The sequence below is a fragment of the Centruroides sculpturatus genome, unplaced genomic scaffold (assembly GCF_000671375.1).
Source record: "Centruroides sculpturatus isolate CEXI.00-Female unplaced genomic scaffold, Cexi_2.0 scaffold42, whole genome shotgun sequence".
NCBI lineage: Eukaryota > Metazoa > Arthropoda > Arachnida > Scorpiones > Buthidae > Centruroides > Centruroides sculpturatus.
The window spans coordinates 1,259,501-1,279,743 of NW_019384399.1; the positions used below are offsets into that span (position 1 = coordinate 1,259,501).

The following is a 20,243-nucleotide window of genomic DNA, read 5'->3' on the forward strand; positions in this document are numbered from 1 at the left end:
CAGAAATAACACCCTTAGTAGCTGTCGAGTTGCCGCTCACATGATACCTTGTATTACAAAATAAGTTTTTAAGTAGCTTAATAAACGAAGTTGAAAGTCCTAATGAATATAACTTTCCCCACAAAATATTAAGATTGATTTTATCAAACGCCTTTTCCAGGTCCACAAATATCGAATAAATTTTACGTCTTTTCCTTGACAGAACATACTGTATTAACCCGTTAAGTATAAAGACATTATACATAGTTCCTCTTCCTTGAACAAATGCTCCCTGAAACTGAGAAATAATANGGCGAAGTTTGAACGATCGCGCCCAAAAGCAGCGATACCAAAGAAGATTGGAGAATGAGAAAGAGATCCGCTTTGAGCGTCAAAGTGATTCCGCTTAGTAGTGTCTCCGAGACATAGTCGTGTCCCAAATACGGTTTTGCCGTTTTACTTGTTTAATTTAACCTTTTTGGTTAATATTTAAATAATATAATATTTTACCAGTTTTACCAGTATTATACAGTTGTCCAACAGAAGAATAATCTATCTTATTTACAAATCTTTTGAAAATAGACAGTTTGACCTGGCCCTTCTAAAAACCGGGCCCTAGACATTTGTTTCATTTGTCTATGCGATGATCCGGCCCTGATCCTTTTAACTTTCTCGCAAATAATTTCTTCCGATACGCTGTCGCCGGCACACTGTTTTTCAGTTATCCAAAGCAAAAGCAATTTCTCGACATGATCTAATGTCTTCGATCTCTGTTTAGAAATTGATTTAACCCCTTTCACAACGTTAGCAAATTTAATACAGTAATGTCTTTATTTTTCATGATTGTCGATATAGTCGTTCTCGGAATACGGAATGCAACAGTTAAATCTCGTTAAATCTCGAACACGCGTTCCACCTTCATATTTCTCTTTTTTCAGTTCCGCTGTGATTCTAGTCATTTTTTTATTTTTCTGTTGCCCTTTTGCAATTCATGATTAATAAAAATAATAAAATGTTACTTACAAATTAAAATCAGAAGAAATTTAACAAAGTTATAAACCGTAGCACCGCGAACGTCTAGTCTAGTGTAGTAAACCGANTGCAGCGTGATCCTGCAGTGTTTTCACTACAATTCAAATAGACACATTCCGCGCTTTGATATATCCATTGGTCGTGTTTCATTTGAATGACCCTCGTATATAATATAATATATGATCATATTATAATCATACATAAAATATTGATATTAAATTCTAATTAATTCCAATTTTTATTTCTAATTCTAATTTAATTTGCAATTATATTTATATTTGATAGTAATACTTTATATTTAAATATTTACATTTACTTAATATATATATTCCTATATACATATCACATACATACGAATAAATAATTAAAAGTCCATTGTTCCTTGTTTGAATGTTCTGTTTCTTACACTAAAACACCGTCTTTTTCTCTTCTGCAATTTCGCGGTTCTTTTTTACGTTATTTTTTCTAAAGTGGCGTCTTTATTCGAACAAAGAACAATGGAATTTGAATTGTTTATTCGTTAAAAATTATTGAAAAAGCTCGTTGTTGCATAATTGCTGTCATGAATGACGTTCGAACAATGGTGTCACGTTACTTATAAAATTTGATATAATTTTCTGTTTATAAAATTTAGTTCAATATAAAAGAATTCTTAAGATTCACTTTCATAATGTTTTATTAACTAAATCACTTGCTGTACAAACTTAAAAGTTAAAAAATTTTANACTTTATATTTAAATATTTACATTTACTTAATATATATATTCCTATATACATATCACCTACATACGAATAAACAATTAAAAGTCCATTGTTCTTTGTTTGAATGTTCTGTTTCTTACACTAAAACACCGTCTTTTCCTCTTCCCTCTATCGTTCTGCAATTTCGCGGCTCTTTCTTACGTTATTTCTTCGAAAATGCGAGAAATACGAAAATGGCGTCTTCATTCAAACAAAGAACAATGGAATTTGAATTGTTGATTCATTAACAATTATCGAAAAAGCTCGTTGCATAATTGTTGTGGTGAATGACGTTCGGCCAATGACGTCACGTTACTTATAAAATTTGATATAGTTTTCTGTTTATAAACTTTAGTTCAATATAAAAAAAAATTCTTAAGATTCGCTTTCATAATGTTTTATTAATTTAAAAGAAAATATTAACGACCGCTGTTCTGGAAGATATTTCATTGTATACGTATATAAATGAATACATTTTACTGAATAGCCACTAAAGTTAGTTTTGTTTCTTTTTGATACATCATTTGTTCACCTAGAAATTCCAACTAATTCATAAACTAAGTTAATTAGAATTTGCAATTTTGAAAGAAACTCAACAAGAAAATTGCTTTTACAAAGGAAATTTACTTTATTATAATCTAAGCAATTTCGAGTACTATTGGCGCTCACCGGTGGTCCAGCGGATAAAACCACCAAACGCTGGTCGTGGGTTCGTGCGTCGCCAACGGGCTGGCCACGTGGTTTTCCGTGTTTTCTGCACGTTAGTAACATCTAAATATGCACCAATTTTCCATAAAAGACCTCCCGGGAGACATTTCCTCTTGGCAGATCGCCTATGTTGCGTTGCTGTATGAATATCGGCTCATCTTCAGAACAATCTTCTACAACAATGAATAAAAACATTTCATTTTTGCATTCTAAATGATTAAAACAGACAGTCCTTACATATAAAATAGAGCAGAGCATTCAAACTAGAAGCCATCGTATTTGATTCTTTTTACTGTTATTTCAGAATGTCTATCCCATATTTACATTACATTATTATACGAAATTGTGTAAAATACCAGGAATATTTTTATGACGAAAACTAATACACGAGTAAAGTGTCAACTGGACTGAATATTATGAATTGTCAATTGGAATGCATTATTCGATGTTTCCGGGACTCTAGACCCTATTGATCATAAGTCTAAGTCTTCCGAAAGAATTCTCAATACTATACAGCTTTATTCAAGAGTTCTTTACATGCTCCTTAGAGCTTCAAATTAATTTATTTAGACAGTACTATTGGATTAAATTAGTAGCTATTGTAGTAACAATGCCACACTATTGTTCTACTATAACATCAAATGTTATTAGAATTGTTAATGGTTAGCCAGATGGCCAAACTAAGTTTACCACTTACGTGATCTAGACAAGATTTAAACCCAGATTCCTAATTTATCGTTAGTAGTACGGGTTGGCGCACTGTTTGTCGTGCGGGTCAAATCGTTGCGAGTTAAACCACCCATAATAGGCTTATTTATTTTAATTTAAACGTAAACAATTTTGATCCATTTGATATTATAGAAATATAAGTGTGTTTGTCTTAGAAAAAACAACAAAATAAATACAATTACTAAAAATTTTATTGCAGCTGCTTGATTCTCATTTCACTTTACATCAGCAATTTAACAGATTTAAAATCAAAATATAAATAATAATGATATATTTTAAACATAAATTGCTTTCTACCATTGCAAGTTATGCCACTCGGGTGGAGATATATTGTAATAAATTTTTCTATGTTATTTTCTTAAGTACTTTCCGAATATATCGATACATTAGTATTTATTTTGTCGATATCACATAAAATTACAATGCAGCCATGACCATAAATAATACAGCAACACAAATATAATCTCTATACTGATATACAGTTTTTTTTTATTCTGTCGATACAGATTTCTTTTGACTTATGTTTGGCACAGTTAAATGGATAGTGATGCTGAAGATGAAACATTTCTATGACGAAATGTTTCGTGTACCACAAAAGCTGCAATTTTTTACATGTCGATTTTTGTTAAACTTTTAAAATTTACGTTTGAACGGAATCCACGTACCAGTTTCGCTCAGCAAAAATCTGTACTTTGTACACAATAGAATTTTTTTGTTCATAGATGGTTTAATATTTTGGACATTAAAATTCTGTAAGTACTAACAAAAAGATGGGGGAATATCGCGACAAGGACGACTTAACGTAACTCTACAGAGATCTGCAAAGTTTTCTTTTTTCTACTTCAAACCATCTACGAATAATGATCAAAACAGATCGTATGTTGCCGACAATGATCACAATCTTTTAATAAAGGGGAATAACAAAAATAAATGCAAACTTCTTTATACAAACAACAATCCATTAACAAATTTGTAAATTTTCTGACATTTGTGAATAATAAAAAACATGCTGATATTCTTCTTTGATTAATTCAGGCAATGCGGCTTTACTTTTTCAAAACTTCACTGGCCATTTGCTATTTTTTTAAAATATGGTTTAACGTGATTACGAGAAAATACTTTCTGTAATGAAAATGCTACCGAAGATTGTAACGAATACGAATTGTAGCTTAAAATAAAAAGAATTGACTAGTAAGTGTTTGTCATATTCATATACATATATATATTTATATGTATATCAGTGCCGAACAAACTTATTTTAAAGACAAATTTTTAATTCCAGCGATTGCGATCCAGTTTATGTTCAAGGTCAGATAACTTTTTAAAGAAGACTTATTTCTGCCTTTCCTCTTTCTTTTTTACTGTCTAATTCTAATTCGTGGAATGTGAAAATATACTAAATCACTAACAAATTTTATAAAAAAGAGTTGATCAGAAATTTGTTCGAATCGAAGGAAGAATGTCAATAGAGAGAATGTTGTAAAACTAATCGGTAGAACGATATAAATCAAGTATAAATTCACAAAACAATAATAAATAATATCTGACCTTGATTTTTTTAAACTTTGTTGGCACTTTTTAGCTTAATACCTGATATGGCTCTTGAACAAATACAAAATAAAAATAATAATAAATAAATAAAAACTAAGAATGCAATTTCCATTCTCTTCTAAACAAAATGTACACAAACAAATATACAATAAAAGAAAATAAAATTTAGTACCCCTTACATGATTTATAATGTGTTTTGTTATTTATGTTGGAGAGTTTTTATTAGAACAACACACATATACTCTCTCTCTTTCTCTCTCTCAAACAAAAAACAAAATAAACAAAGAAATAGTGTGTGTCTGTGTGTATATGTATAATATATGTATATATATATAAGTATGTATATAAAAGTTTTGGGGTATACATAAAAGAAAAGCAGAGAATTGTATGCCATAAAAATTTGAGGAGTTAAATTGGGAAGTACTGTTTTGTTATTGTAACATCACAAAAATAACAAGTTTGGATCATAAAAGAGCATTCATCTATTTAGAAACAAAGCATTTTAACTATCAAATTATTCTTTTCTAAAATACATATTCAAGTATAATAAGACAATGTTTCAAAATGAAAATCTATCAAAATATCAAAACTATACTCCAAGGCAAAGCAGAATACTGATTTTGTTTTTTCCCTTTTTTTTTACTATTAAATTAAAATTATTGAATGCAAATATCAAAGTTCATCTCCTTACGATGATTTAGATTTAAAATTCAAAATGACGAGGTTATTATTTAAAATGTAAATGGTTTTTTAATTGATTAATTTTGACCCTCTTGCTTGTCCGACGAGTTAAGCTTATCTTTAACATACAAAAACATTTTGGTCGATTTTTTTTGTCTCGAGGTATCTTGGTTCTAAGATTTAACATCGTAATGAATTTAAGCAAAATATTTCAAATCTCAGATTTTGTACCAATAGAAAAAGGTAGTGGAGTATATAAATCCTAATTTAGGAACCGTAAAGAATTGGACTGTAATATATTAAAATTTTGTAACTCTCCACAAAATATTTATCTATCTTGATTCAAGAATTATAATTGGAAATTTAAGCATTAACTGGTGAACTGGGAAAAAACTAATAAATACTACTACTGCTTATGCTGCTGTTTCTGCACCAAAAAAAAGCCCACAGACACTTTGCTTTAAATTATTGTTAAATCTGCATCCGAGAAGGCCTAATTATAGTTTGTTTCTTGATATATATCACTTAATCATTTTTTTCCGAGCACAACAAATGGCAAGCGAATATATACATGCATAAATATGCTACACAGAGATAAATATTTCAATTCTGGTGGGACTATTTTTTAATGCAGAAAGAGAACAGTGAGATAGAAGAAATAGGAAAATCAAAACCAATCTCGATTCCTAAATTCTTATCTCGAATAACAATTTATCCCCGCATACGTAAAATAAAAGTAGATGAACTGTCATCCGAAGTCAACTTTTTATATTTGCAAATTTGAAACATGAAGCAAATAGTACAATTATAATTTCTACCACAATGAATAACTCATTTTTTCTAGACAAATTCTGCTTCTAATTAGAGAATGTTTATGAGGCGACATTTAGCGTTCCAATATTCTTTTTCCTATGTGAGTTTGCCATGACAATTGAATTTATTATAGCCGAATTTAACCGAAAGGATCTCAAATGTTACATTGTACACCAATAAAATACGAAGGTCAGCAGGAGCACTGAAGTGTTTCCATAGCACCCTTTGCCATAAACTTCAATGGAAGGCTAATGGATATCTGCAGATTTATGTCTAGACATGCCATCATGTCATTCAATAACAATGAAGCAAGGATGGATCTGGTGCTTCATTATGAATATACTATAACAGTGACTAGACAAAACATTTCTACAACAAAGGGTCAAATTGACACAGTGCTTACTGTAACTATGTTGCAGGTCCATCACACACAAACTTGGCAGGATTAAAGTCTTCATTAACAAATGAAAAACCTGCAAATTCATCTTGATTGATGTTGCGTAGTACTTCCGGATTTACTGGAGTTAATACCGGCTCTTCTTTAGTAAAATCCGAATCGAAATTGTTGACATCTCGTTTTGTTTTCTGTCGGGAAAAAATACAGTTATTAAATTACATTTTATTTTATAAATGTTAGAATATAATAACTGATTTCATAGTTACTATTACTTGTCTGTAATGCAAGATACATCAGTTGTTTATGTAAAAATACTTTCATATCAATAAATAAAAACATACTCTTCAAGCCAATAATTGTTCATTAAATAAATAAAACTGTCTTTTGGTGTTAAAATTCTTTACCGATGTTGAAATTGGCACTTCAATGATAATAAAAACAACCACTTTCAACATTTCATTGATGTCTTCTTCAGGTTAAAATAGAATGTCATTATTAAGCTAAAGAAGACATCAATGCAATGTATGTTACTTCGAGCCAATTTACATTCCAGCAGACTCCCATGACCCGTACTGCTATAAAATAGCAGCATTCACAGTGCTCGTCAAGACAGTACATACCCCCACTGAACCAACAATAAGGTGGATATGCAACATGAAATAGATCGTATAAAGAACATACAGGGTTCCTACTCAAATTTTTGTTTTAATTTCCATGACTTTCTCTCACCAACTTCGTACAAATTCCCTGACTCTCACATCCCTTATAGTATAGAACATTGACAAAACAAAACAGAATTTGACTTCCTATGCACACATGTTTTGCTTCTCCAATATTTTAATTAGTTAGTTTTCCTAATCAACAGTTATATATTTTTTATATTTGCCAAATTATTAAAACTAAAAATAAAATATTTGAGTAAAATTCTGTTATTATTCCAAAACCATAAATCTACAAGGCGTTGAAAAAAGAAAGAAAAAACAATTATTTTTTATTATTCATTAACAAATTCTATATAATCCATGTACAAAAGTATACAGTATATATTTATTAAATTTATCTCTTTTTTGTAAACACTTGTCTTTTTCTGCTTCCAAAAACCACCACCCACATACACGAGGGCCTTAGACCATCCTGATGAAAGGGAGTAAAATTTCCTCCTCAAATCTGCATACTTACAAATATTAATAGACTGGAAAAAAATCAGAAACTGTTTTGTTACACAATGAAAACGATTAAAATGAAAAATGATAAATAATACCATTTAAATTATTTCAACAAGCTTCCATTTTGTGTACTTTTAAATTTTTGGAGAAATTTTGTGTAATCTTGGGAGAAGAAATTTTGGGTCCTGAAAATATTCTGCATCCTTTTTCATAAGTTGTATTGCATCACATTACTTCTTGCTGCATGCAGANGAAAACGATTAAAATGAAAAATGATAAATAATACCATTTAAATTATTTCAACAAGCTTCCATTTTGTGTACTTTTAAATTTTTGGAGAAATTTTGTGTAATCTTGGGAGAAGAAATTTTGGGTCCTGAAAATATTCTGCATCCTTTTTCATAAGTTGTATTGCATCACATTACTTCTTGCTGCATGCAGACAGCTACATCTACACTTAGTCAAGCATATTGTCAGCAAAAAATCACAAGGCAGCCAAAAAAGCAAATTCCCCGACTTTTTGACAACTTTTAACAAATTCCCTGACATTCCATGACTTTTTCTAAACACTAATGAAAATCTCAGACTTTCCAGGTGCATAGGAATCCTAAACATATGAACCAAACATAGATTTCCTAAGCAACTCATTGAGAATATTAACAGTAAGCTTATGGCTATGGGTCAAGAATATGATATAACACAACCAGAAGAGAAAGAAAAAAAACCCATTTATAATACAGTATAATAGCATTTTAACTCCTATATATAACCAGATAGCCTGCATCAAGGAACACAGCATTGCATACAAGCAAAATTCAACCATTGTCAATTTACTTATACAAAGGACTCATTGAATAAGAAAAGAGTTCCTTGGTATATGCCATCCCCTTACGGATGACAGGTCTGGAAGAGTTCTAATCTACATCAACTCCACCATACAATCACTATCCAAACATCTTAAGGAGCACAAATACAACATTCAGAACAGAAAAATCGCCACCACTCTCTCAATTTATGATTTAGAAGGGATCATCCCATTATTCCAACAACCTTCCATGTTAAAAACATCCATATGTGGGAAACATATTAAGAAGATGGAGGCTCTTGAAATTTTCAAAACAAACAGGGCAGAAAACTGCATTAACAACAAGGAAGGAAGAGTGATGTTCAAAGCATGGCAGGCAACTACCTTATGAATTGCATATCCATGCATTACATAATGTGCACACAACAGCAGAATTTTAAAAAATACATTCAATTTGAACGAGCATTCTATTATTATATTTCCTGATGATGGACTTTTGGAATTGATCAGAAATATTATAGTATTTAAAATGCTTACTCTGACTTATTTTATTAACAGACCGACGTCTTTGTTCAGCAAAAGTTAAGAAAGCTTATCAGAGAAAACAAATACAGTCTTTATTTTTCACTGTAGTACATTTTAAAATGTCTACTCAGTGAAATCTACCTGTAGCATGTTTCACTGAGTAGACATTTTAAATAATATACTATAAGATAAGGACACAGAGGCATATGATTTAATAGATCAGAAAAGTAACATAAGTGATAATTTTGACAATTTCTGGACTAATTTGTGAAGTTAGTGACAAAAGCCACTTTTGTTAAATCTAAATTCAGTGATATTAATTTTTTACCAATTAGAAACTGAAAATACTTTATTTTGATTTAACAGATAATGTTTAATTTTTCATATCTCCATTTTATTATCTTTCTCTGTCTCTCTACCCTGTAGACACTAAGAGATCTTTCTTTGAAGCCTGGTTATTGGTTTGGCTATGCTCACAATGGGGGTCAGATGATAAGGGATGAGTTGCAACATATCTTGGACAGACCATTCTCAAAAATTCTTGGGGATTTTTGACCCTGGGTCCCTAAAGGAACAGGCTTATGCCTTAACTCAGTCATCTATTATCTCTTTCATATCTCTATTTTTATTGCAAAAAAATATCTTTCTAAAAAACAAGTTTTTTCACCAACTGATTTTTGCTTATTTCATTTCTCTTTAAATTACGTTGATACATTTATCTTTAATGCTGAATTTTCACATTTATCAAAAGTATTTGCTCTCATTTGCTGTAAACAAAGAGCTAATCTTGCCATTAAATGTGCAACTTTATAGTTATAGTTTTTTATTGCAAGGCTTTACTAACTTTTTCTATTATATGCAGCATTAAATTCCATATTGATAATGTGAGAATCTGGATGGATACCCATCTAATTTTCATAATTTGCACTTTATAACACAATACATTAAGCTAAATTTGTTTAAAATTTGTATTAAAAATATAACCTAAAAAGGTTACAAACTTCAACATCCTGCAAACAGACACTATAACACAACATTTAGCAAGAAATGAGGATGTTTTGCTTCCTTCCTCCACACCTCTTATCTTAGAATATTCCCAACCCTGGTCCGAATGATACAGCGATTTATCCCGTCAGATGATGCATCTCTGGGAATCGTTATTGTGAAATAGTCGGTGATAAAAAGGTGGGGTTGGATAGATTGGGGCAGTTCAGCCCAGATAGAATTGCCATGTAAAGGATCCATCCTAGAGACCTTTGCCATAGATAGTGTTCCTGATTTGACCACTGTGCCTGTCCCCAGCCTCTCCGTCCGAAGACCGATATCCTCCGAGATTTACGACATCCAACATGTCCAACGAGGTAAAAGATTGTTTGTAAACTCTCTCTCTCTCGGTTAAAATAATATAGTCCTAGAATAGCATTAGGAGATAAGTCATGTCTTTCCCATATTCCCCGTATTTAAGGGTATTTTTGTATTGTTGGTATTTCTTGTATAGTTGTTATTTCTTTGATTAAAATGTTAATTTCCTTTGCAATGACTGAATTGACTAGTTTATTCCTTATGTACAACCCCACACAGAATCTTACCACTTGGGTTCTGTTAGAATAAGCCATCCAGTGACAAGGTGAGCAGGTCTAAAGGATCTGACGATTAGAGGGCCTTGACCCTCGTCCGTATTCTCACAATAATATATACAAAAATTTTAAATTGATTTACTTCAAGAAACTATTAATTTTAGCATGTTGCAATGATTTATTGATTATAGGATTAAAGGAATAAGGCAATGGGTAATATGTCAATGGATAATGCCTTCTTCAAGGACCTTCTATGGGAAAATGGTCCCTATTTGAAAAAACCCAGAAAACTCCACATAGCCAGCTTGCTGGTGAGGTATAAACCTGTGACCAACTACCAGTGTTTAGTGGTTTTTATCTACTTGACCAGTGGAGAGCTCCCAATTATCATTTGATGCCATATAGATCTGTTGAATTCCTTAACTGTGTTTGCATTTGATGCCCATCATGTATCTGTTTTTAAAATAAACATACATGCATCTCATCTACTTGCTGGATTTACAGAAAATGTATAGATCCTCTATGTAATTCAAAAAAAAAAAAAAAAGTTATCATACTTGAATTTGCAGAAGCAACATTTTTACATAACAAACTGTGAGGTGAACAAGAAATGTATTTGGCTTGATCATTTCTTTGACAAATAATAGCTTGTATACCATCATATAGTCCTTCCATATTTGTCCCATTATCATTATCATTGACCTAAACATGTTGAATATTAAGGCCATCTTTTTCTAATTTCTGAATAATTTTATTGGCTAAATCACTACCAATTTTTATTTTGTTTCCATAAAGATTTTAATTAATTTCTTATTTTTCATAGATAGTTTTTGTGTCTTTCTTAGTTGCTTAGTTGAAGCAAGTGCTTCAATTGTCTCACCCTTGTCTTGGTTGTTAGTTATCTGTATATCTATTACCACTAAAGCTCGAAAGTTGTTAATGTGTACATTACCTAGCTAATCTGCAGATTAACTAGGGTGACCAGTTAAAGTTGCTAAAATTGTTCTATTTCTCAAATTACCTAGGTAATGTGCAGATTATCTAGGTAATCTGCAAATTACCTACTAGGCACTCGGTAAAGTGAAAATAAGATCTTTGCTGGAACAACAGCAACGTTTCTGTACGCTTAAATTAACATAATGTTCTTTATTTAATTTTCGATATCTAAAGAATCAAGTTAATACAATCAAACAATCGACAAATTAGTTGATAGAATCAATCATCAACCAATTAAAAAACATACAAAAAATCNGTGCTTCTAATGCATCCCAATCCATATCTTTGAAAAATGAATGATTTAAAATAGTTTGTTCTCCGTTCTGAGATGCAATACAGCCTAACCTTTTTGCTGGATTTTTTGTCATAAACTGTTAAAAATTAAAATAAATAAATATTTAAAACTGGTTATGAAAAAATGTTTTTAATTTATTTGGTTCATATACTTACTCCTTTCAAAATAGAAACAGCTTCTTTACTCAACCAAACAGGATAAAGAACTTCATCATGTAAAATAGATTCAAACAAATCATCTTCGTTATCAGCCTCAAATGGAGGTTGGCCAGCCATCATTTCATACATTAATACTCCTAAAGCCCACCAATCAACAGAAGGACCATACTCCAATTCTTGTAAGATCTATCAATAAGAATGTATAAAATATTAATAAAAACATCTTTAAATAAATCATATTAAGGCAACAATTTACATTGACAAAACAACTATATCATATAAACTGTCTTATATATTCACAGATAATTTTTAATAATAATAATAATAATAATTTCATTAATTTCACTTTTATCTTTTTACAAGGGGAAAGAAGCAAACAAAAAATTCCATAAGTATACATGAACTTAATGAATGAAAAAAACAACAGACAACTGTAGAAAATATTACATTTGAAAGGCCATGATAGCAAAGTTCATTAAGAAGATGAACACAGACTATCCAGATGGTGTTCTCATTGTCCTGGTGCAAAGGACAAGTGAAGATGCAGTTTGGATAGTCTAGATTTGTATTCTTGTGTCACATAATATTAATTAAACAAAGTTATCAAATCTTGATATTTTGACTTAATAGTTAATAAAAAGGTATTTTCATATTCATTAATAGTTTTATTATATTTGATAATTTTAATTTGACATCTAGCAATACTTTCTCCAAATGAAAGGAAAATGAACCTTGAGAAGAAAACACATCCAAAATAGTTTGACATTATTTCCAATTTTTTATTTGATATGTAAAGATTATCAGCTTCCTCAACAAAAACATGTCATTTTTTTATTAAGTTTTATTAATTGTCAACCTGCTATTTTTTTAATATTCAACTAAACCATTGAGCTTTGACTGAAGGTAACAATGAAATTTGACAGAAAATTATTATTATCTGCAAAGCAAAGGCAATCCAATTCAATTTGTGGAGATAATATTATGGGCCTAGCATTATTTTCTTTTATTTTGTATAAAAGTTGTAATAATTTATAAACAGATTGAAAAAAAAAAAAAAACAGGACTCAGGCTTGTCCCAAGGCAATCCTTTAATGCTCACAAATCTATTCTAAAATAAAACTATCCTTCAGAATGTATGTAGTATCAGAAAATAACAGCTTAAGTTAATTAATAAACAAATTGGAAAACCTAACTTGTTGAGTTTCCACAATAAGTTATATGTATGTAGGTCTTATTGATCTGAAGAGCCAAAGGCTTTCCTCAGATCAATAAGACCTACATATATATAACTTATGGCATTTCTTACATAACACTAGCTGAATAATTCCATGCAAAAATAAAGAGACTATAACAAACATGTCTATTTTTCAAAATTACTCCTCAACAAGGGGATATAATACCAAATTCCTCTATACAGAGATTCAAGCAATTCACCAATATAGAGAGGAAAAAATCTTTCTAAACACATTAATTAAGGATATTATCTATAATTTGTTGGCATAGATCTAAAACCCTTTTTAAGTAGCATTTTTAAAAATACTTTCTTCCAAAAAGAAGGCTAGTCAAAAAACCTTTCATTTTGCAAGTGACTCAAAAATAAATTGTGAGAAATTGGACTTTAACGTAAACAATTTAACGTTGTAACATCAACTTTCACACCTGGGAGTAAATCATTTGTTAAGTTCTCAGCAGTAAAAGTGATGCTTTCTCATAACCTCCCGACCTACAATCTTGATTTCTCCAAGTCAATATAGCCAGAAACTGCAAGTTTAGGCAGTCATCGCCAGTTCCTCGATCAGACCACTCATTTTTCCTTGTGTTCTAATTTACAGATACCATGTGCTCCTTAGGATACCTCATTTTTGGATACCTCCTTGCCTATGGCCATAATATCTAATGTTTACTCAGAACTATCGGAATAAGAACTGTCCTCCAAAACTTTCTTCCTTGCTCTCCAACCAGCTCGCAGCAGATCAAGGTCTCCTAGAAGATCCTCTACCCTCAGAACCTCTACAAGGTATTTATCCTGCCCGTATCTCATGTAAACTCTCTCTCTCGTGACCACTAGAAGAATAGGCTAAGTCAGTATAACCTAATATATCTATTGTATATTGTATCATGTATTCCTCTTCATTTTGAAAATAAATGGTTATTTAGTCGTTAACTTTCGTATCTGAGTACTTTACTTCTGGTATGCTGTCTCTCAACCCATCTCCATCCTGGATCCAATCACCTGTGCACACGGCTGCTTACATGACCAAATCAACACACTGTCTCGGCTTCCGTGTCAATCAGGACACGGTGGTGTCAATCTTGACAAGGCATTAAAGAGGTGCTGATCCTATGGTCACAAAATCCTAGAAACTTGAGAGAAATTAGTAACTGACTGTAATTGTAGATACATACATCCAAATTATTTACTGAGAGAGAGCCAAAAAAATGTTCCTTCAAAAACATATTCCATTCCTTAATAGAAATAACATTGCAAAATAATTTTTGTATCTTAAATTTACTGACTAATTTTCTAAAGTGACCAGAATTTCTAGAATTCAGTAATTGTATATTGACTTTTGTAAAACAAAAAAGGAATTGTTTTGGCTAAAGAAACTTAAGCTTTTCTTTAATTTAGAATAATTTGTAAATGATTCTAAAGTTCTATTTTTCTTAAAAGATTGCAAGTCTCAATTAGTAAGCATTTTTAATTTCAAGCAATTGTAGTCAAACCATTTTTTTTATATAACTTAAAAAACATTGTACTTTAACTTATCATTTTGAGACACTGATTCTAACAACAAAAATATCAAAGCCAAGTAATCAGAAAAAGAATCTGAAAAAACTTTTTCTAATCCATTGCAACTAGAGCTAACATTAAGAAAATAATCATCTAACTTTGAAAGTTTCTAAATGATTCTTTTCATAGAATCATTTAGAACGAGTGTCCAACCCGCGGCCCAAGACAAGTTCCAATGCAGCCCAATAAATGTATAAACAAAACCGACAAATTTTTAAATTTTTTTATTTCAACAACATAAACTCAAAAAAGAAGTTTTACAAAGCCGTAAACCTTTACACATATTTTATTTTTGAGTGGAAAGGAAATATTTTTAAATCTTGGAAATGTGTGAATAAGGAAGGAATACTAAATAAAGCTGGAGTTGTGACTCAAAGGATTGTAGACCCAAATTCGGGGAAAGGAGAGAAAGACCAAAAAATAAATAGTAGTGAGAAAGGTTAAATAGACCTTCTGTTATGCAAATATCGACCCTTAATTTTCCAACTTCCTCACTTCTTTATCAAAAGATAAAGAAGTGAAGTGAAGAAAGTTTAATGCACTTTAAAATGATGTTTCATCATTTTTTATTAATTAGAGATACAAATAAAACAAATATTTTTTAAGTATTTTTCAAATAAATTTTTGTTTATCTCCTTTATAATAAATAAATTTATCTATTTCTAAGTGAAAAATTGAAAGTGTCTGTAGAAGTAATCTTTTAAAATATCCTTTTTCACGATGAAGTTTTAATACTTATTACTATAATCTATAGTCTATCGTAACTTGGCACCTAATGTAAACATACTAAGACACACCTCCCTTTGTTTATTGGTTTAAACCCATGTCCATCAATTAGAAACCATGTTGCATCGCATTCATTTGCAGAAAATAGTTCTTCGTTATTTATAAAATCATTAATGAAATACTAGTCACTTAACAATGATTATAAATGTAATTATTTCATATTTGTTAAATTGTTATTTTAATGACTATTTGCACATTCTGAATCACTAAAAATAAACTTTTTCCAGCCATGCACACTATAATGTTTTGGTTTCGTTTTCTATTCATTCCAATAACTATCATTATTTCAAATTGTATCGAAAATGTATCAAACATATAGAAAAAGAACAATGAATGTCACAACTTGATGAGATTTCGGAAACTGTTGTAGAAAAAATGATTATTCAGTCAAACACAAGTAGTGACAAAAGGGATATAAATGATTACTTTGAGCAACTATCTTATGATACAGATGATTAATAAGGTAAGTTTACACTATAATTATTTTAAAAAATTTTTAATTATATAAATATCACAAAGATTAATTCATACATTACAGTATAGTTTTCCTTTAGAGGTTTGCATATGATTTTTATGGATTGCCGGAGAATTTTTTTTTGCTTTGTTTTATATCTATTTAATAAAATAGTTGTGTAGATAAAAATTCTGAAGTACGTTCAACTACACAATTATAAATATGTTTTGTGTAAATCTTAATAATATATATTTAATAATAATTTTTGACAAACTATATTTAAACAATGGAAATAATTTAAATGGCTACGTAAAAATGTTAAAGTAGGCTATAATAACTTTTCTAAGTATTATCTCGGTAATTTTTAAATTGTTGTAACCACTCTGACCTACTTTAACTAACATGTGCAGAGAAAAGCGCTTAAATGGGCAACACATGTCTAGCCACTTCCGATTGTGATTTGACCAATGAAAATCTCCGGCAGATTAATACGACAAAATCTTTGTTTACAGTAGGTGCCAAATTACGATAAATAGACTATAGACATGTTAATCCTTAAATAATAAAAGTAGTAAAGATATTATTAATTTTCCTACAGTTATTTAATTTGAAAGTTCACTGAGATATCTTTATTAAACTAATATGTGCATTTTGGATATATCAATAAACTTCATCAATTTGGTTTTTGTTTTTCTGTTTTAAATGATGTTTTAAAAGTAATTTTAATTTTTCCTTATGCTATTTTTGATGATAAATTTAATATCTGTTTTTAATATTTTAATTGGTTTTTGTAGTCTACTTTCTGTACTGTGGGATGTAGGAATTCTTTATCTATTATTATTATTAATGTACAATACATATTGGTTTAATAAAGAAATCTATTAGTCAACTTTCAAATTAATAAATAATTGTAGTTTGATAAATCTTGTAATAGCAAATTAATAACTATTAANATTTGTGGCAAAGATCTTATTTTCACTTTACCGAGTGCCTAGTAGGTAATGTGCGGATTACCTAGATACTCTGCACATTATCTAGGTAATTTGAGAAATAGAACAATTTTCACAACTTTAACGGATCACCCTAGTTAATATGCAGATTAGCTAGGTAATGTACACAGTAACGACTTTCAAGCTTTAGCGGTAACATATCCAAACTTACAAAGATACAGAAATTTGAGAAATCAAGAAAGTTATGGATATGGCTCAGTTAGAATGAAAAAGTTTCTGGTATGACCCTAATTTACTGAAGTAAAATTAATTTTACTCCAGCACCATACATCCCTATGTGATTCACCTTTGCCAAGATGCATAAGAGAGAAAAACAACTCCATCCTGTGGTTGATAAGTCTTCTTCACCTACTATAAAAATGGAAAAGCTCCTTAACAACTTTATTTCAAATAACCTAAATGCATACCACAGAACAGTTAAAAATTCTACACACCTTGTGGAACTTTTGCATAACAAAAACTGGGAGAGAACTCATATTTTATGGTATGTGACTTTGAATCACTTTGTTCATCCATAAAGATTGAACCATGTTTCTGTATGCTCCAGGACTTCCTTTTACAAAGCATACACAATTCTTATAAACACAATAAAAACATCTTAGAGCTAGCCAATCTAGTTTGTTATTCCTTGTTCTTCCAGTTAGAAGGAACAACATACTTACAACATAGAGGAGTACCCATGGACAGCCCTCTCTCAGGCTCATTATGCAAAGTGGTGATTAAGATGCCTAGATAAGATACTCCTAAACATTGAAAATAGAATCAAAGTATATGTGAGATATGTAGATGACATTCTCATCATATGGAAAGATAAACTGGACAGGCAATCATTCTTACGCACAATCAACAACAACCTGTATGGTCTCAGAGTGAACATGGAGCAAGAACACCAGACAAATGTACTTCTTAGCAAAGTGTACTTCTTAGACCTCGAAGTAACATGCAAGGAGTCCATCGTATCCTCCAAGATCTACAGGAAACCAACATATCTCTCAGTACTAATATCTGACCACTCATACAATCCCTGCACATTTAAAATAGATAACAGGTTTTAGATCTCTAATAAAAAGAGTATATACCTACTCATCAGAACAAAAAAACAGGAGTGAGGAACTAAAAGATATATATGACAGTTAGTAGTAAAGCACAGATTCAATAAGAGGAGCATCGAAGGCCCGATTAAGCAATACCAAAATAACACCGATAAGAAACCTGCAACACCACAATAGTATAGAAGTGTATTGTACAAGCAACTAGCATATAACTATAGGGAGATCATAAAAACCAATAAAATTGCATTAGCATACAAAAGAAGCCCAATGATACATAGTCTATTCTGCAACAACAAAGATAATATCAACAGATCCAACCTTCCAGGGGTGTATGCAGTGGCAATAACAGATAATAGAACAGGAAAACAATTGCAATACATAATATACAGAGGCCACTACAAGACCTTTACATCAACGCCTCCAAGAGCACATAACATCAATAAAAAAAAGGGACAAAACAACACTGCTTTATCCACTGTAGATTTGAAAGAAGATATACATATACATGTAGATCAAACCAATTATTACAATGCACAGGTAAAAAAAAAATATAGCATCTTGAAAAAATCAAAATTTACAAGGCAGCATGGAAAGAAATGGCCATCAACTATAAAGACAGCAACTCATTGGCCCAGGCACAAAGAGCCTTCCTTATATGAGATATTAAAAATATCACACTGCAAACACATCATTAGCACTAACTGAGCAATAGTAACAATAGTAACAAGTGCTAAATTTTTAAACAGCATGTAAAGTTTGTCTTTTTTAAAAATGTCTGATACAAGCATCATCATATGTCTGACAAAAAATTTATTGTATGAATGACTGCAGAACATGAAGATGGAGGCATAAGAACAGATAACATTAGTTTTGATACTAATATCGCACGTTACTGTTGGAGTTTGTGTATTTTAAGTAAGTCTATTGTTTCTCCAGTTAATAGAGGTTATATATAAAAACATTGTTGATTTTTCTGTAAAAGTTGGTCAGATTTGCACAATTGCAAGTTTTCAGTTTTAAAATGTAAAATTTTTGTTTGTTACTATGTTACGATTCTTATAGAAAATTGTAACTTTTATTATTGAATCTTATTTAGGAATAAATGTTCTATTGATTAGTGCAAAAATCCTCCAATTTTTTGTTACTCCAAATTTCAGCTCTTAAGTATAATATTTATTCAGAGATATTGCACTTAGTCACATCACCTATAAATCCAAAAGAGTACTAGAAATTTGATGATAGCATAGCTGTGTGTATATTGTGTAATTTATATTTAAAGCTATTTTATTCTTACTTAAAAACAAAAACACTTACAATTTTTGGTTTAAAAGGTGGTTTTACTTTGCGTGCTTCTAATGCATCCCAATCCATATCTTTGAAAAATGAATGATTTAAAATAGTTTGTTCTCCGTTCTGAGATGCAATACAGCCTAACCTTTTTGCTGGATTTTTTGTCATAAACTGTTAAAAATTAAAATAAATAAATATTTAAAACTGGTTATGAAAAAATGTTTTTAATTTATTTGGTTCATATACTTACTCCTTTCAAAATAGAAACAGCTTCTTTACTCAACCAAACAGGATAAAGAACTTCATCATGTAAAATAGATTCAAACAAATCATCTTCGTTATCAGCCTCAAATGGAGGTTGGCCAGCCATCATTTCATACATTAATACTCCTAAAGCCCACCAATCAACAGAAGGACCATACTCCAATTCTTGTAAGATCTATCAATAAGAATGTATAAAATATTAATAAAAACATCTTTAAATAAATCATATTAAGGCAACAATTTACATTGACAAAACAACTATATCATATAAACTGTCTTATATATTCACAGATAATTTTTAATAATAATAATAATAATAATTTCATTAATTTCACTTTTATCTTTTTACAAGGGGAAAGAAGCAAACAAAAAATTCCATAAGTATACATGAACTTAATGAATGAAAAAAACAACAGACAACTGTAGAAAATATTACATTTGAA

The 20,243-nt window shown here is 30.4% G+C and overlaps 1 protein-coding gene across 4 annotated transcripts in view; it reads right to left on the minus strand.

Annotated features, from left to right (window-relative positions):
* Positions 1-3,362: 3,362 nt before the first annotated feature.
* The window catches only part of LOC111618600 (calcium-independent protein kinase C-like), a 112,620-nt gene continuing 95,739 nt past the window's right edge, over positions 3,363-20,243 (minus strand). For 3 of the 4 annotated variants that reach the window (XM_023360155.1, XM_023360156.1, XM_023360152.1), the window contains exons 13-15: positions 19,787-19,975; positions 19,561-19,707; positions 6,643-6,819 (exon numbers count right to left, since the gene is read on the minus strand). In XM_023360155.1, the coding sequence (XP_023215923.1) occupies positions 6,643-6,819; positions 19,561-19,707; positions 19,787-19,975 (513 nt within the window). Of the gene's footprint in view, positions 6,820-19,560; positions 19,708-19,786; positions 19,976-20,243 lie in introns of all 4 variants that reach the window. The other variant, XM_023360154.1, reaches the window with a different exon arrangement.